We start from the raw sequence: 16680 nt of genomic DNA, 5'->3' as shown, positions 1-16680 counted from the left end.
CTTATTTATACTTGGACACGCTAGACTTAAGTTCTGTATTATGCTACAAAGAAGCATCATAGGAAGAGTAATTTTCAAGAAAACGGGGGATGCTGATATTCAGAAAGCCCAAACAGTTCACGCTATTGCGATGGGTGGTGCTTTAGGATACCTTGGGGCCTAGTGAGAAGCATAGACAGTGCTGCATAGGGGCAACACTATCAGTTATGTAGGTCAATATAAATTTACAATGAGAACAATATCACTTTAAGACATTCTTACTTTCAGAGTTTATGGCAACAGAGAACCCTTTAAGTCTGAATAGACTTTCCAGGATGCACTTACCACTTCTTGGTCCAGACGGGTCACCATGTCTTCCAGCTTTTGATGACCTCTCTTCAGATCCTCTTCTGTTCGCTTTAATGCATTCAGCTCTGCTTGTGCACGATCCATTTCTTCCTTCATCCTCCACCTCAGTTTGTCACTGACAGCTGAAATGAGTGAAGCACGAATGGTATCCTCGCTGATGGTGCCATCACGGCTTGGACCTGTTGAACAAACAAAACATACACTTAGTCACTTGTTGTCAACTACTCATTTAAACACTTATTGCAAATTCTTCCTCTGAACACACAGACAACCATTAATCACTGTCCTGTCAATCAGGCTATTTATTAAGGAGCATTCACCCTGTGAGGGACTTCCGGATTGCGTGCTTGGGCTAAATTCTATTTCACAGACCAAATAGAAGAAAACACTAGAAAATACTTATCTGTGACAGTCACATATTCTGGTCTGCGTGCACATTTTCGTCCTTTATGCCCACCTGGCAGACATATTCTATTTTTAAAAAGGTAGCTTTTATTAAACTACATTGTACTACAACTGTTTCTTGCATACAATTAAAAAGATGCAACATATGCAGCAAATCCTTACAGAGAGGACAAACACTACACTGTGCCTTAAACTCCCAGGCTCCCCCTACGATCATAGAGGCATTTGCTTAGGCACTCGAGTGGCAGTTTTTTATTACTTCTATAAGGCAATAGGGGCTTAGAGAAGGGCTCTTAAACCAGTCTTCACGTAAGGATGCAATAGCATCATAAATCAAGTAAGTATTTGCAAAGGAAAGGAATATTTTACTTACCTCGCATGCATCTATTGGTATCATGTAGTATTGTCAGTTCACATGCTCGGCATACTCATGCCACCTAGTGTTGGGCTCAGATGTTGCAAGTTGTTTTTGCTTAAAGTTGTTCGAATCAATGGGTTTCCAGTGGCTCAACACTTAACAGGCACTGCGCATGGGCATTAACTTCATTGTTAAAACGTTTTTAGGTCGAGCCTGTCAATGAGTTTGCGCATTGAGCTTGCGAGAGATATTGGGGCTTAACCAGAGCTTAACCATCGGGCGATTTGATGCTGTGCCCGTGAAAAGCAAGGCTCGTTGCGCAAGCATATTGACCTAAAAAGCGCGTGCACATCAAAGCCACCAGCCTCCCTCCCACAGGCATCCCCCAGCGTGCGCTGTGCACATCAAAGCCACCAGCCTCCCTCCCACAGGCATCCCCTAGCGTGCGCTGTGTCTCAGGTATTTCTCCTCCCCTAATTTATTCACTGCCCACGGCTTTCACTTTGACGGCCGCCAGGCCGCCTCTGGCCTCACGCTTATCACACCCCCCTTCTCTCTAGCACGCTAACACTCATTCCACAGCCTCTCTCCCATTGGCTCTTCACTTAGTGCACGCTCCCATTCAGCATGCCTAGTTTATTTTTATTTTTGTTATCTTTGTACAGTGTCCGCAAGGTGAGACCTCTCTATTCCCTCCCTCCTTCTCTAAGCAGCATATTACGCATTCTGGGTCATCTTTTTCCACTCACAGGGCCCATCCTGTCCTTTGTCTTTACTCTTTTCACTCCCACTGCAGGATTCCATCTCTTCATCATGCCCTAAATGCTGCCACGCATTCACACATGTCCTCAACTCAGCCACGCTGCCACGTATTTTCCCATGTCCTCAATTCACAGCCATTGTTTTACTAGTTGATTTACTCACTCTTCCATATGCCTGTGAACCTGGGAAACGAGCTCAAATTCTGGTAAATTGGATCTACTATCATGACAGAGCACTTTTTACAGGCTTAACTTTTTAAGAGTTATTGGCCACTTAAATGCTTCCCTTCTGCTGGTGAAATGCTATGCTGGCTTTTTCCTGCCAACAAAAATTTTTTATTCACCCAACCCGTTGTGTGCCATCTGAGCTTTATTATACACTTGTTTTTTAGTATGCAAAGCTCTTCTTCAGAGTCCGTATCACTCAAGGCAGGTCTGTTTTTCCATATCTTTCGTCATAGATGGCTGCGCAGACCTCAACCTACAAGGGCTTCTCATCCACAGCTTGCAGTCCCAGCTCACGTGTGGAGGGTGCGATGTCTTTCGGAGTAATGGGAGGATCTGTCCCGGTGCAATGGTGGCAGTAAGGCACTCTCTTCTATTGAGCAACTGCAGCGGTTTCTTTGGGGATGGTTTGCTCCTTTTTATCAAGGCGTGTCACTTTTTTCCTTAACTAATTGCAGGAAAATCAAGCCGTAAAGACCCACCTAGTTCCGCCCACTAGCCCGTCAATCAATTTCTAGCTTTCGGACTACTGTTCCCTTCATCTCTAAATAATGAGTTGGTTTACTTGGTTATAGTCAGGAGAGAATTTGAGGCAACCGGATGTTTTGCGTTTTCCAGTTGGACGAGTGCAGGTAAAGTCCATGTTCAAAAATCTTTCATTTGAGTGGGGGTGATGATTGTCGCTTTATTTGTTTCTTAAGTGTGTCTGTGTTTTTTTCATTTGCCCAAAACAACGCAATAGATTGTTAAAAGTAAATGAACCTGAAACTTCTTTCACTTACGTGTTGCTTAAACGGCTACTTCACATATGTGGAGTGGAGTGGCTTGGCTCACTGGTTAGAGGCGGCAGACCCAGAAGCAGGAGTCGGCCCGGGACCAGGGTTCAATTCCCGACGCGGCAGGGTCGTGGACCAGGGTCAGCGGACTCGATAATTCTCGCCTCGGTGCCTACTCTAACCAGGGGTCCCACTCGGCAACTCTGGGCATTAGCTTGCCTAATCTCCACAACGGCCCCATCAACGCCGGGGATGCCTGGCTTCACCTTGGGGACTCCCAGTAGGGACCATCCCACAGGGAAAGCCAGGACGGGTTCCCCAGTGGTATACCGCGCCAGGATACTCAGGTAGTAATTGAGCGCGTTACAAAACAGCTTATAACATAACATAACATAACATAACATATGCTGTCCTGCTTGTTTCGTTTCCTCTTCTTTCTATCAACAGTCAGTGTCCACTTCTCCTGCTCTGCCGCTGCCCCTCCCCCTCTCTCTTTCCTCCTCTTCATCTCTGTCTCACTCCTCCTCACTTACTGAAAACCATTATTTTAACAAACGGCTCTTACCCTCTCATTCCTCTCCTTTCCTTGCTTTGTTACCCTTTGAATGGATAGAAAACCTTTGGCTGCAAATGTCGTCTTGTTCAGACAGTTTTCTATTCAAAAGTGCTGCCTCTTGGCGGGGAGAAAAATACAGTTAAAACTACAACAGAAAAACCCTAAAGAGAACACAATAAAGTGGTCGCTAAGTGGCCGCATTGTTTTTATTCACAACCAGTGTTAAGAAAACTATATTGTTACTGCTTACATTCCACATGCTTTACTTAATCTTGTTTTTGCAGTAGTTTGTCACTGGGCAGTACTACGTAGGAAATGCAGGAATAACACGTGTTTTAAATGTGTGCAGTTCCTCACAGTGTCGGGCGAAATATCACCAATGTTGTCACTTTCCGTGGAAAAACTAAATGTGCGAGGGAGCTGTTTGAAAGCACTGACTGCGTTTGTGGCATTTAAGAAACATTTTAGGGGCTAACAGACAGTGCCAACTAATTTGCATTTAACATTTTCTCGAAGGAGGTCCTTGTTTTTGGGAGGAACTTGGAGTAGTGAGGTGTACGGGGTAAGGAGTATTTCTTGGATTAAGAGCAACTGTTTCTTGCTAGAAAGGCCCCTCTGCCGCAGACAGCTTTGCAGTGAGACCTTCAGGTCGCTGCCTCGCATCTAAACAAGGCAAGCTCAGCCTTTCTTCCCTCAGAGGTCGATGACACGCGTGCTGAGTTCAAGCGCCGATAGACCAGTTATGCTCTAGTGGGTGCTATAAATCCTTGTTTGCTTTAAACGATGTTACTTTGTTGCCAAATTGTATGAGGTGTTTGTGAAAGAGTGTGGAGGTACAAACACTTAGCTACATATGAATAGTGCCACCCAGTGGGCACCCTTGGATCGCAGGACTAGCCACATATGAACTATCACCGGCCGCAGTAATAACTATAAGTCAAGGGCTAATACCGTAGCGCTGATCAGCTGTGCACCGCTGCAATGATAATTATCCCCCGGCACATGGCCCACCCTGGGGGTATAAAAAACACAAGCACTGGAGCCATCACCTGTTTTTTTTCCTTCAATTTTGCCAGGAATCGGACATTTTTCTGTAATTTGGCGGCAACATTGAAAAAACACGTTTTTGGACCAAAGCAGGTTCCCTCTGGGACTCCACCATCAGGCCTAGGGGGTCAAATTATTACTTCTCTGCCCCCTTATGTTTTTTTATCTATCTATCTATCTATCTATCTATCTATCTATCTATCTATCTATCTATCTATCTATCTATCTATCTATCTATCTATCTATCTATCTATCTATCTATCTATCTATCTATCTATCGCCCTCACGCTATCTATCTATCACCCTCACTCTATCACCCTCACTCTATCTATCACCCTCCCTCTATCTATCACCTTCCCTCTATCTATCACCTTCCCTCTATCACCCTCCCTCCCTCTATCTATCGCCCTCACTCTATCTATCGCCCTCACTCTATCTATCGCCCTCACTCTATCTATCGCCCTCACTCGATCTATCGCCCTCACTCGATCTATCGCACTCACTCGATCTATCGCACTCACTCGATCTATCGCACTCACTCTATCTATCTATCACACTCACTCTATCTATCTATCGCATCACCACAGCATCACTCAGCACCACCACAGCATCACTCAGCACCACCACAGCATCACTCAGGGGCACCACAACATCACTATGCGCTACCACAGCATCACTATGCGCTACCACAGCATCACTGAACGCCACAGCATCACTCGTCGCCACCACATCACTCAGCGTCACCACAGCATCAATCTGTGCAAATGTCACAAAAAGATGTTAATATTTCACTTCTGTTCTTGGATTTTCATCACAATAAAATACACTGAACATAATCTTCACAAAAGTTATTTACAAAAGTTTAAGCTATTGCCATTATAAATTACAATAACTTTTATTTAGGCATTAATTATTAAACAAATATTAAAAACCATTGTTATTTGTAATATCAATACATCTAAGTCACGTAAGTGCAACACATATTGCATTACAAATGCTATAGGTGTCACATTTGCAAAAGTTATAACTATTGGCATTGTAAATTACAAAGCTATTAATTTCGCTATTTTCTAAACCAACACATAAATAAAAAATGTGTCATTTACAATACCAATAGCTCAAACTTTCCTAATGCGAGACCTATTGCATTGCAAATGCTTCTTTTTTTTGCGCACCACCAGGGCTTTAAGTGGGGCGAGTCTCACCGTGTCCGAGCACCGACAATTTTTTTAAAAGGGGCCTCGAAACGGGTCTCTATCGGGCTCTGTTTTGTGCCCTAGCACAAGCAGTCCGTTGTTTTCCAGACTGCAGTGACAGCAGGCACATCGATGTGCGCTGATCACACTGCTCACTTCTCACTAGTGGAGAAGTTACGGCATGACCGTCACCTAATGCCAAGTGAACATTGTAGGGAAGGGAAATCCTTGATTTTTACATCTCTCATGTGTCTGCTTTTTTCAACACGAGACTCTGAGCGCTCTTGAGAATGAGGGGACCCTATTGAATAGCGCACACTGCAAATTGCCACTTCTCTTTTTGAAGCTCAGCAACAGCAACATTGTCGTGGTGTCACCAGGGCTTTAAGTGGAAGCTTTTTCAATATTCTATACAAGCGTAGTTGCTTATGCAACTGACAACCATTGACAAAGCCGATAGTCCTGACTTGTTGTAGGTATGATGTTACTTGTTGTATCTTATTTCTGGAAGCAATGACAGAAACAGCAAAATGCAAGTCGGGCGGCACACTAGGCTAAGCACAGATTTTTTTTTAGCTGATCTGTTAAGCCACACCCCTAATTACATTCACCACGCCCCTTTGAGAGACCCCCCCCCCCGTTATTTCATCCCACTTAAATCCCTGCGCTGCACTTAAGCGTATGTGTGGACTGTTTATGCTATGTGTGTAAGGATTAAATGTGGAGAAGGAGCTGGGCAACGGACACTGGCTCCCGGGAAGGTGGGTGGCCGCATGTGAATCTACGGGCACTACACACTACAAAAAGATGCTTACCAGTACCCATAAATGCGATGGTTAGCCACTGAAGGTTCAGAAGACTCCTTGGCCAACTCAAAGGTACTGGAGAACTAAAATATCTACATAACGCTGTTTAGTAAAACTATGTGGAGTTACCCATGTACCTGCCTTTGCAAATATCCGCTTTACGAGTGACGTGAATCAAAGTACCGGCCCGGGCCGCGTGTGGCCTTTATGACCTTCACATGTGGCTCCTTTCTCAAAGCTGCAGTGGGCTATTGTGTACATAAGAGAGCACTAACATCCCGCCGAGTACACGGCGGGATACAAGAGGTCCCTATTTCCTTCGGCCTTGGGCGATATCCACTCCTTTTCCTGTCATCGCGGCTCTGATCCCAGAACCGGGGGGCTTAATACCCTTACTTCCTTTTCTCTCCTTTAATTCAGATAGTGTTTCAGGAGAAGCGGCTTGACCCTGACTCCCATGAGGCAGTGAACAATCGTTATTCGAGTAAGCATAATTGCCCTTCTGAATCCCTCCTGATCTTATGGTACCACACATGCCGACGTTTCTATCAGATGACATGCATGCATGCATAATTACGCCCTAACAATGTTACGAGAGCGTATACAACCACTTCTAAAGATGTTTGAAAGTGGTGTGTTAAAAACATACTCACTGGCACACCAATATTGATATGGTGTGGGTATGATTGACACTGCAGTGTTATGGCAAATCTTGCCCGTATAATAGAATCCACAGTTTGGATTCTCATCCTCCTGTTAAAGTAGTCGGTGACAGGATTGTTATAGACGAATACTGTGAGAACTCTGCTGGCCCTCGCTAGCATAGATAGCCACCATCACCATAGTATGCATTCAATTTGCTCATGCAGCACGCATGACGGGAAGAGCATGGAGCACCAAACCACTGAGAAACCACGTTGCAGGCACGTAAAATGTATGTTTGTGATTGTGTTTTTGTCTCCACAGGTTTTTTCCTTTTTCTTTTCACTAATTTGGACGAAAGGACACCAACTGTAAGTAAGCAGTTAGGGCACTGTGGCCGAGGGTCTGGATACACCTTAGCGTGTGTATACCGCCCAGGTCACCCATCACTTGGTCCTGACGAAAACCTGGTATTTTCCAACACAGGTTGAAACATGTAGACCCTTTTAGCCTTTTACACCTACACAGATACTGTCGGTCAACCTAACCAACGCAAGTATCGAATAATTGTTTTTAACATTGTCCAGTAGCTTTAGAAAAAAGTTTTTTCCAGAGAGTTATACCTGGCCAATTTTTAACCCACTTTTTTTCACCTCACATTCACCCAAAACTACCCGCTCTACTGTAATCAGGTGTCGCAGCACACCCGGACGGCATTTGGCTGTCCGGGTGGGACCCCGAAGATGAAGCATGTCACCAACCAGGTTGGTGAGTGAGGGGTCTTCTAACAAAAGAACATCTTTCTTTTGTACACTCCCTCTCCCTATATTCCATTGAGACCTTGACAGGTCCTGTGTTGGTACTCCTTCCTTTGTTTATATATATTAGGGTCAAGGGGACCAGGAGTATCCCCCTCCATGTTGTGGAGAATTCCTCACTCTCTCTTTATTTTTGCACAGAGTTGGCCACATACCATGAAGCTCAGGTAGCATCAATGCGTGGTGTGAACAAGAAAGATGGCATCCTTGAGGTCTAATGGTTAGAAACTTCCTTGCCGGACAAACCTTGTAGGGAGCCATAGAGGATTGCAGTGGTCCAGTTCATTGGTTTGCCCTGAATAAGGATTGAGTTGAGGTTTAACACTCAAACAATATGGGTGACGACAGTGGACGACTCCTACTATTACTGTGGGTCACTTCCTGTAACATTTCTATTACACCTTTTTACACTTTACCACTTATATATATCACTGCCCTGAAATATCCTAGAACCTCCATGCAAGGTCACGAGGCAGGCAGAAACATGAGGATCCCTATCTTATTGGGTTGAAATTTCACTTGCCTCTTATTTTTTAGCTATCCCATGGAGGCATCAGAATAAAATTCCGATTCAGCCTACCAAGAGGTAGGTTTAATCCCTCTATGACCCACCCTGCACTCCTCATACCATCATCTTTCAGAGGGCCCTCCTTGCCATGAAACACCTCAGAAGCTCCTCTGTAGTTATGGGAGTAATAGCCTACATCAGGTACCTTTGTTCCTAGTGTGAGGATGGACCCGAAGATAAAGCATGCCACTCAAGGGTGCGTGAGGGTTACTGTCCTTAACAAGAATCCTTGTCTACAGTACAGAGACACCTTTTAGATCAAGCATACCTTTATGTGCTATATTTATGTTTCAGGGAGTGGTACGCTTCTGGTTTGGTCAGATGCTCCCAATAAACTCCTTTTGTGATTTGTGAATAAATGACGATCCCCATATCATCACTGAGCTTCAATAATATTTATTACTCCGAGTATAATAGCAAACCCATGTTTGTTCTGGAAGCAGTACATTAAAAGAGTGGAAAAGAGGCTGTCAACTAAGGAATATATGCTAGCTTACAAAACAGGTTTGACAGAAACCAAACAAATTTCATAGAAAAGATTGCCTCACATATGCATCTGTTCTGGACAGAGCCTAAGCAGCAATGCTTAGCAATTTTTGGGGGTGGGTTAATCTCCAGTTAGATGCTTGGCAGATTTCGGCAAAACAGCCATTTGTTAGAACAGCTACTGTGACCCCTTTTTCTTTTTTCGACTAATCACTATGTAGGTTTCTCTGAAATGAATTGGTTTGCTTTTTAGTAGCGAGTTCCTATATCAAATACAATCCATCCATTTAAATGTAGACTGTTTGAATTTTGCCATTCCTGTATGAATGGGACCATTTATTCAAAAACAGTTGTTAACACCTTGTAATCTATTTCACCATGTCTACATAAAACTGGAGAGCCTTTGTAATGGGAAGGCATGCCAGAGAAAAATACTTTGTAACAAAGATAGGAAGTGAAAATCTGAGATTCCCTTTGGGGGGAAATGCTAGTAGGGTTAGTACAACAACCCAGCAACCTGAGGACTGGATTTCATCAACCGTAAATAAATCGGAAGTCTGGGAAGTATCTTTCTGTGGACAGTGATAGCAGCTAACTACGATTTCATGGAAGAGAACTATGAACTGGCACAAACTAGAATTTGTCAAATGTAGAGGAAGGGTCACACAGTTTCCTACTGGAACGTCATCCGAACGATATGCACACATTCCATGAAAGATCTCTTCCACCTAAACATATATGGTAATATGATTGAAAGATTCTTGGCTTTTGTAAGATATCTATGTAGTGTGGTAAGTGTTCTAATGTCTGTGTTTGAAAAATTTAGATGTCAGGCTGCCAAGTTCAATCACTGAAAGTTACGGTGAATGACTCTGCCTTACCCTCTAGACAGGATATCCAGTGTGTACATCTTTTTCGAATTTAACTACTATGATAAGTGAAGCACATCTGTTTGCAAAGCAACTCGGGGCTAATTAAGACTGCTCTTTCCTTGGCCTGCTTTAACTTGGCAATCATTCAGAATAAGGGTGACTAGCTGAAGAGCAAACAATTTTCTTTAAAATCCTCATCCAAAGTGCCTTTGCATTGGATTTGATCTCCTGTACCACAATGAGAAGGCTTGTCATGTACAACTGTTGGCTGTGCTAAGAACTCCGTTTAAGTCTTTCTGCAATAATAGAAAATCCAGCAAATATCCTTGAGCAGATCCTAACCATATCTAACAGAAGGGAGATTTTGCCTCTAATCACCACTGCAGTACCTGAAACCACACAAATGTATAACAGGCCAAATCCCTATAAAAATGCACAAGAAAAAGGTGTGGAAAAATCAAAAAGGGGGGGGGGGGAGAAAGGAATCCATTACTTAATTTTGAAGAGAGAAAAAAGTCTGCAACAGTAACTTGAGCAAAAAAAGTCAAGGCTCACTCCATCAGCCACTAGGGAAAATGTCCAAGAAACAAGGGGGCTATGAAGACTCTTTAGTGGAGATGTCCTTCTGGCATGTCCTTGACCCACTCGTGTTGCAGATACTTTAGAGCTGATTCAAGTTTGGAAAATGTCAGCAAGGGTGCAGATCTTCATGGCTCACAGGCAGACCTGGTCTTAAAGTTGTCCTGCACCCAGGTCTCAATTAACTGGGCTGAGTTCTGGTCAGGGCAGTCAATAGATGCTCCTCTTCTTACCAGGTTGGACAGTTCCTCTTTCTCCTGGCAAAGCACAGCAGCATCCTTCCTCACTGCTTTGGGGGCCAGGGAGGGGGTGCTTGAGCAGCAAAAATATGTCTTCACTGGTGCTACACACCGCCAATCCAAAGCTCGAGAGGGCCGATAACTATGGCAAACTGAGAATATCGGCAGGAGGTTAAGGCCTAACTCAGTGTGCTACCATCACAGTCCTTCACAAGAGCCACCTGGAGAAGGGTGCGGCAACCATTTACTTAGCTTCCTACAAGAAGAGAGGGCATAACAGCAAATTTAGGATATTGCTCTGCAGAACTATGGCACATTTGCCCAGGAAGCCACATCGTCTTCAGTAAGGTTATCGTTGTAGGCATGCCTCTGGGCTGAAACTGAAAAGCAACCCCGAGAGGGTGAAACTCCAGTGGTGTCTGTGTGGCTCAGTAATGAGGGGCTGCTAAGACTGGTTCATTTCTGATCAGGACCAGCGTTTACTCCATTGCGTAATGCATACTTTAAAGGACACCATCCAGTCCCCACACATTAGCACAATCATCACACAGCATGCACTCAAGAGATGAGTGAAATACCAAAGTCATGGGGGACTCGATGGGTTTTCCACCAGGAGGGTCTTGCAGCCCCTTTCGCAGAGGGACATATAAAATCTGTAGTCGTCACCACTAGTCAGTCTCCCCATAATCTTGTGATGGGGAAGTAGCCACACGTCTCTATGAAGGGCCTGAAGGAATATCATGAAGTGGGCTTAAAATTCCTTGTAGAAACAATTAGACATGCGGAAAACAAATAAAACTGAACATTCGATAAACGTAAAATTGGAAGATGTATTATGGTAACACTAGCCTAGAAACAATGGCACTGCTTTGCATATTTACTGGGTCGATAACAGTAATAAAAACACTGACAGAACATGTTAATATTTTATAGAATTAAGCAGTGTGCCAACTATAAAGCTTTTTAGTTCGGAGTTGTGGGAATCCGGTTGCCAAGATAAGTAATGCAAAGGCACCGAGATGGTATTTTTTTTATCAATCTATGATATACTTTACAAAAAAAGTAAGCATACTGCAAGAGCACAGGCAGGCCAGCGGATTACCAACAGAGGCACCAGTTCTCTGTGCAATGAAGTTTAAAGCATTAACTAGTAGAACTACACTGAAGGGAAGAATGACTCCAGCAAGACATTGGGGCCCCAGGAGGGGTCACAATGAAGATCGTTCACTGCATGCACATCCTTAAATAGCATGACCCTCTGACATTCTGTCAGGGCCAGATTTAGCTCGACTTGGGCAGGGGTTTATGGCATTCTGACACTGCCAGCGTCTGAAGACGCTTGACCTCTACCAAGGACAGCTGGATTGCAGAGAGGACTTCCGAGCGATCGATAAGCAACCGAATCACTAGTGCACTGACAGACGCATTGAAGCCTTGGGGAACTAAATACCAAAGAAATAGTATTCTAATATCTCACTATATTAGATAATGCGTGTACACTTACTTCAGTCTTTTTATTTCTAATTTCGATAGCTAAAGAAACGCATGTTAAGAGTTTTCCCAATCCAACGATTGTATTCTGCAATGGTTATTCTCGTCAAAGCCCCCAAACAGTGATGGTTGAGAAAATACTCAGGGGAATGCTGCCTGGCTGAGGACAGAGGGGGCCCTAGCTGCCATCTGCTCACGAAGTGCGAGGTACCCTGACATTTGTTAACAGGGGCAGGGACACCGCCCTTCAATCATTTAACTCTTCTTTTCTGGAGACCTTATAAAATGCAATGCAAAGAACTGGGCGTTCAGTGTCGGGCGCAGGCATTTGTAACCGGGTCTCACAATGTTCTAAAATGCTCTTTTGGACCAGCAAACGTTCTCATGACCTCGAGCTCTGGAGGCAGGGTTTGCAGTGAAAGCCCGCTGAACTACTGCAACACTTTGAAGCAGATTAAAAGGGTCGCATGGAGACCAGAGGGTTAAGAGTGAGGCGGTGTGAGCCATCGTCTCGTCTGCCAGAAAATAACCGCACTGGTTGCCGTTATCAGGTGGTGCAATATTTAAGTGCTTACATCAATCAACCCCCAGTAATCTAGCTACGAAATTTAATTGCCAAACATCTAGTTGCGAGTTAAGCAGCAAAGGTAAAGAACACCCGTCTGCCCTTAAATCCAAGAACGGCATGCAGGCAGGATATACATTTGCAGACTGCAGTGCAAGCTCCAGGTATACTGATATTCTTGAGAGAGGATGTTAAGCCTTCAGCTGAAGAATGAACGCGAGGTAGAAAGCCTACGACGTATTTATTTGGACCTGCAGTTTTTAATAAAGGTGCCAAGAGACCTCTAGGGATGGTAGATGCCTTTAAAAATGCTGTTATTCCGTCCCACATACCGAGATTTGAAATGGGGAAATGTATCACAGAGTAGGCCAAGGTGCTTACCCGAGGCAGCTGTACCATCCTGACTGTGTGTTTCATGAATATAAAAGCAAGACTTCTGTGTGTCTCTGCCATTACCATTTTTGCGTGCCAATGATTCTGCGAATTATTGTGCGAATTTGCAATCGGCGTCACATCATTTACGATATTCGCTACTACCGTTCATGCTAAATGCGAATTCGCAGATTGAGATGTAGGTAAAAGTCGCAATTTCCAATCTTGCGAAATTCGCAATTTTGCACTTCTCAATTACCACCAACTCTGAGCAGGTGGTAACAAGGTGCTACCTATTTAAACAGGCCCACAATGCCACTGGGATTTCCCACCATGGCTGGGCTGTATGTTATAGCCAGGAGGCTGGGAATCAGAGATGCTACACATAGAAGGAGACGCCAGGAAAGGATCTAGAGAGCACACATCAACCTCTTCCAGCTGACCGAGGAGGAGATCCATGTGAACTACAGGCTGCACCCAGACAGCATCCTGGAGTTAATAGTGGAGCAGAGGCCCATACTGCAACACCCCACACGCAGGGCACACACCATTCCCAGCCATGCCCAGGTACTGTGCTCACTGCACCTCCTGGCACCAGGGAGTTTGCAGGGGGTGATAGCCACAGCAGGAGGTGTCTCTCAGAGTGCACTTTCGCGCTTCTTTCTCGCTTTCCTTGATGCAATGGTTCAGAGGCAACATCACCACATCCAATTTCCCAGCACACAACAGGCACTAGAACAGACAAAGCAGGAACTCTACCAAATAGCCCTATTCCCCCACGTCATTGGCTGCTTAGATGGGACCCATGTCGCACTCTCCCCCATCACAGAATGAGTATGTGTTTAAGAAAAGAAAGTCATATCATTCCCTGAACATTCAGGTAGTGTGCAATGCCAAACATATAATCACTGATATTGTGGCAAAATACTCAGGTAGCACACACGACTCGTTCATGTTTCGCCACTGTGGATTAAATCACAGACTCACAAATGGCGAGTTTGGAGAGGGCTACCTGGTGGGTAAATGCATTGCTTAAATGTATGGCTTACAAACACACAACCAGTAAAGGTTTGAAGTGGCAGGACGGTATTGAACATCAATCTACTTTTATCCTGCAGGAGACAGTGTCTATGCTGTACGTCACTACATCCTGACACCGTACCTGAATCCAGCCACTGCAGGTGAGCGGAGATACAACAGCGCCCACAGAGCCACATGCTGTGCCATTGAGAGGACCTTCGGAATCCTTAAGAGCCGTTTCCGCTGCCTCCATAAGAGTAGAGGTGCGCTGCAGTACAGCCCTGAGACATGTTGCAAAATCGTGGTTGCCTGTGCAAAGCTACACAACATCGCTACCAAGAAAGGCACCCCACATCTGACAGATTCAGACACATCAGATGAGGAGGGACCAGCTCCAAGTGGCAGACCAGCAGGGGGGGCCTTACGGCTGCCGGGCGCCTGAGACGAGATGTTAATGTTAATAATAATTTATAAAGTGCGCGTGGTTTCATGGCGAGATGAGATCAAACATAACTACTTCTAGGTGAGTAATGAAGACACAATGCCATAGAATGGTGCTTAACTGTGATGTTTATTTCCTTTGGTGCAGGAATACATCTGACACACAGCGTGACTTTATTGATATTGCTTGCACATGTTTGTGCCACAATGCAAGTATTTCCATCAGCCAATAAGTCCAGATGGAATGTGTTGCTTCACACATAGCCATAGGTCCCTGATGTTTCTTCACCTCCTAAGTGCACGCCCTGTTGCCCCTCGCTCAGGGGGCCCACTGCTCTTCCTGGAGTCATCTACTCGCTTTACTGGATTGTACAGGTGACTGTGTTGTCAGCTGTCCTGCACACTGCCTCTCGACTGGTTGTGTATGTATGTATGTAGGCCTGCTTATATAGCGCAACTGTCACCCAAAGGGTATCCTGGCGCTTTGACCACAGACATTCCTACAGATGACAATTACACTGCCTTCAGGAAAAGGTAAGTTTTAAGGTCCTTTCTAAAAGACAGAAGATCCTGCTTACACCTAAGTGCCAGAGGTAGAGAGTTACAGAGCTTGGCGGCCGTAAAGCTGAATGAGCGGCCGCCCATCCTCGCCCTTTTTATCTTGGGGACAGTCACCAAGAAGGCCGAGGAGGATCTCAAGAGTCTGGCGGTAGAGTCCCAGGAAAAGAGACCTTGCAGCACCATGGGACCCAGCCCATGCAAGGCTCTAAAGACTAAGCAAGCTGATTTAAAACAGATCCGTTTTTGCACCGGTAACCAGTGTAGGTCCGAAAGGGCAAGAGAGGACGAAGCAGACCAAGGCCGCGAGAGTGCCAACTTAGCTGCCATGTTCTGTACCCGCTGTAGCTTCATAATTAGAGTACTGGGGGCTCCCAGAAGCAGTGCGTTGCAGTAGTCTAACCTACTGAGGATGATACTACGCACTGCTTCTGTCCTTGCTGCGTGAGGGCGTAGTGGAAGAATCTTCCGCAGCATGCGTAACAGCAGCATGCAGGTCATCGTGGTTTTATTAATGAAGGCGTCCAGCTGGAGACTAGGCCCGAGCAGGACACCTAAGTTACGGACTGAGTCTGCCGCTGTGACAGTGCCCAAGGTGGAAGAAGGCCAAAGACCCTCTGGCAGAGAGCGAGGCATACGATCTGCCGAACAATAGAGAACTTCAATTTTTTGCCCCGTTAAACTGTAACGAGTTCTGACGCAACCAATCCGCGGCTGCCGACATACAGTGGTGAAAGGATTCTAGGGAGACCGCATCCCTGCCCTCGATGGAAAAAATAAGCTGAGTGTCATCGGCATAGTTGATGACAGACATGCCGAATGACTTAATCAGACTTATTAGAGGGCGAAGGTATAAGTTGAAAAGGATCGGGCTGATTGCAGAGCCCTGCGGTACTCCCTGTCTTACATCTCTCACCACCGAACGAAAAGGCGGCATAGCCACAGATTGCCGCCTGTTACAGAGGTACGATGCCAGCCAGTCCAAGGCTAAACCAGTTACCCCGGACTCCCGGAGCCTACCCAGTAGAACCGCATGGTCGACCGTGTCGAACGCGGCCTACATGTCAAGCAGCACCAAAAACGCTGCTCCTCCCAAGTCGACACGCGAACGCAGGTCATCTAAAACGGCCACCAAGGCAGACTCCGTACCGTGGGCTGGCCTAAAGCCAAATTGGGCCACGTCCAACAGATCGTTGGATTCAAGGACGCTGGACAGGACCCTAGTGACCAATTTCTGTAAGATTTTTATTGAGAAAGGCAAGAGTGAAATAGGCCTATAGTTGGTCGGACATAAAGGGTCCAAGGCGACTTTTTTTAGCAGTGGGGTAATCAGCGCCAGCTTCCAGCTATCCGGGACCATGGCCGTGGTCAAAGACTGGCAGCAGATGGAACTTGTGAGGCAAGGGGTCTAACGGGGAGCCGGATGACACACCATTTGCCAACAGACAGAAATCCTCCAGGGAAGGAGTAGGAAAACAGGTCAGCCGAGGTTGTACTGCTACCTCCATAGTCACCTCCCGAGCTACTCCGCTGACTAGTTCCAAGGGGCAG

The 16680-nt window shown here is 45.4% G+C and overlaps 1 protein-coding gene across 2 annotated transcripts in view; it reads right to left on the bottom strand.

Moving 5' to 3' along the window:
• Nucleotides 1-16680, bottom strand: part of TSG101 (tumor susceptibility 101) — a 268789-nt gene that overhangs the window by 58162 nt on the left and 193947 nt on the right. For both annotated transcript variants that reach the window (XM_078681066.1, XM_078681067.1), the window contains exon 8: nt 325-527. In XM_078681066.1, the coding sequence (XP_078537192.1) occupies nt 325-527 (203 nt within the window). The remainder of the gene's footprint in view (nt 1-324; nt 528-16680) is intronic.

The sequence above is a fragment of the Lissotriton helveticus genome, chromosome 3_1 (assembly GCF_964261635.1).
Source record: "Lissotriton helveticus chromosome 3_1, aLisHel1.1, whole genome shotgun sequence".
NCBI lineage: Eukaryota > Metazoa > Chordata > Amphibia > Caudata > Salamandridae > Lissotriton > Lissotriton helveticus.
This window is presented reverse-complemented; position numbering and strand designations above follow the sequence as displayed.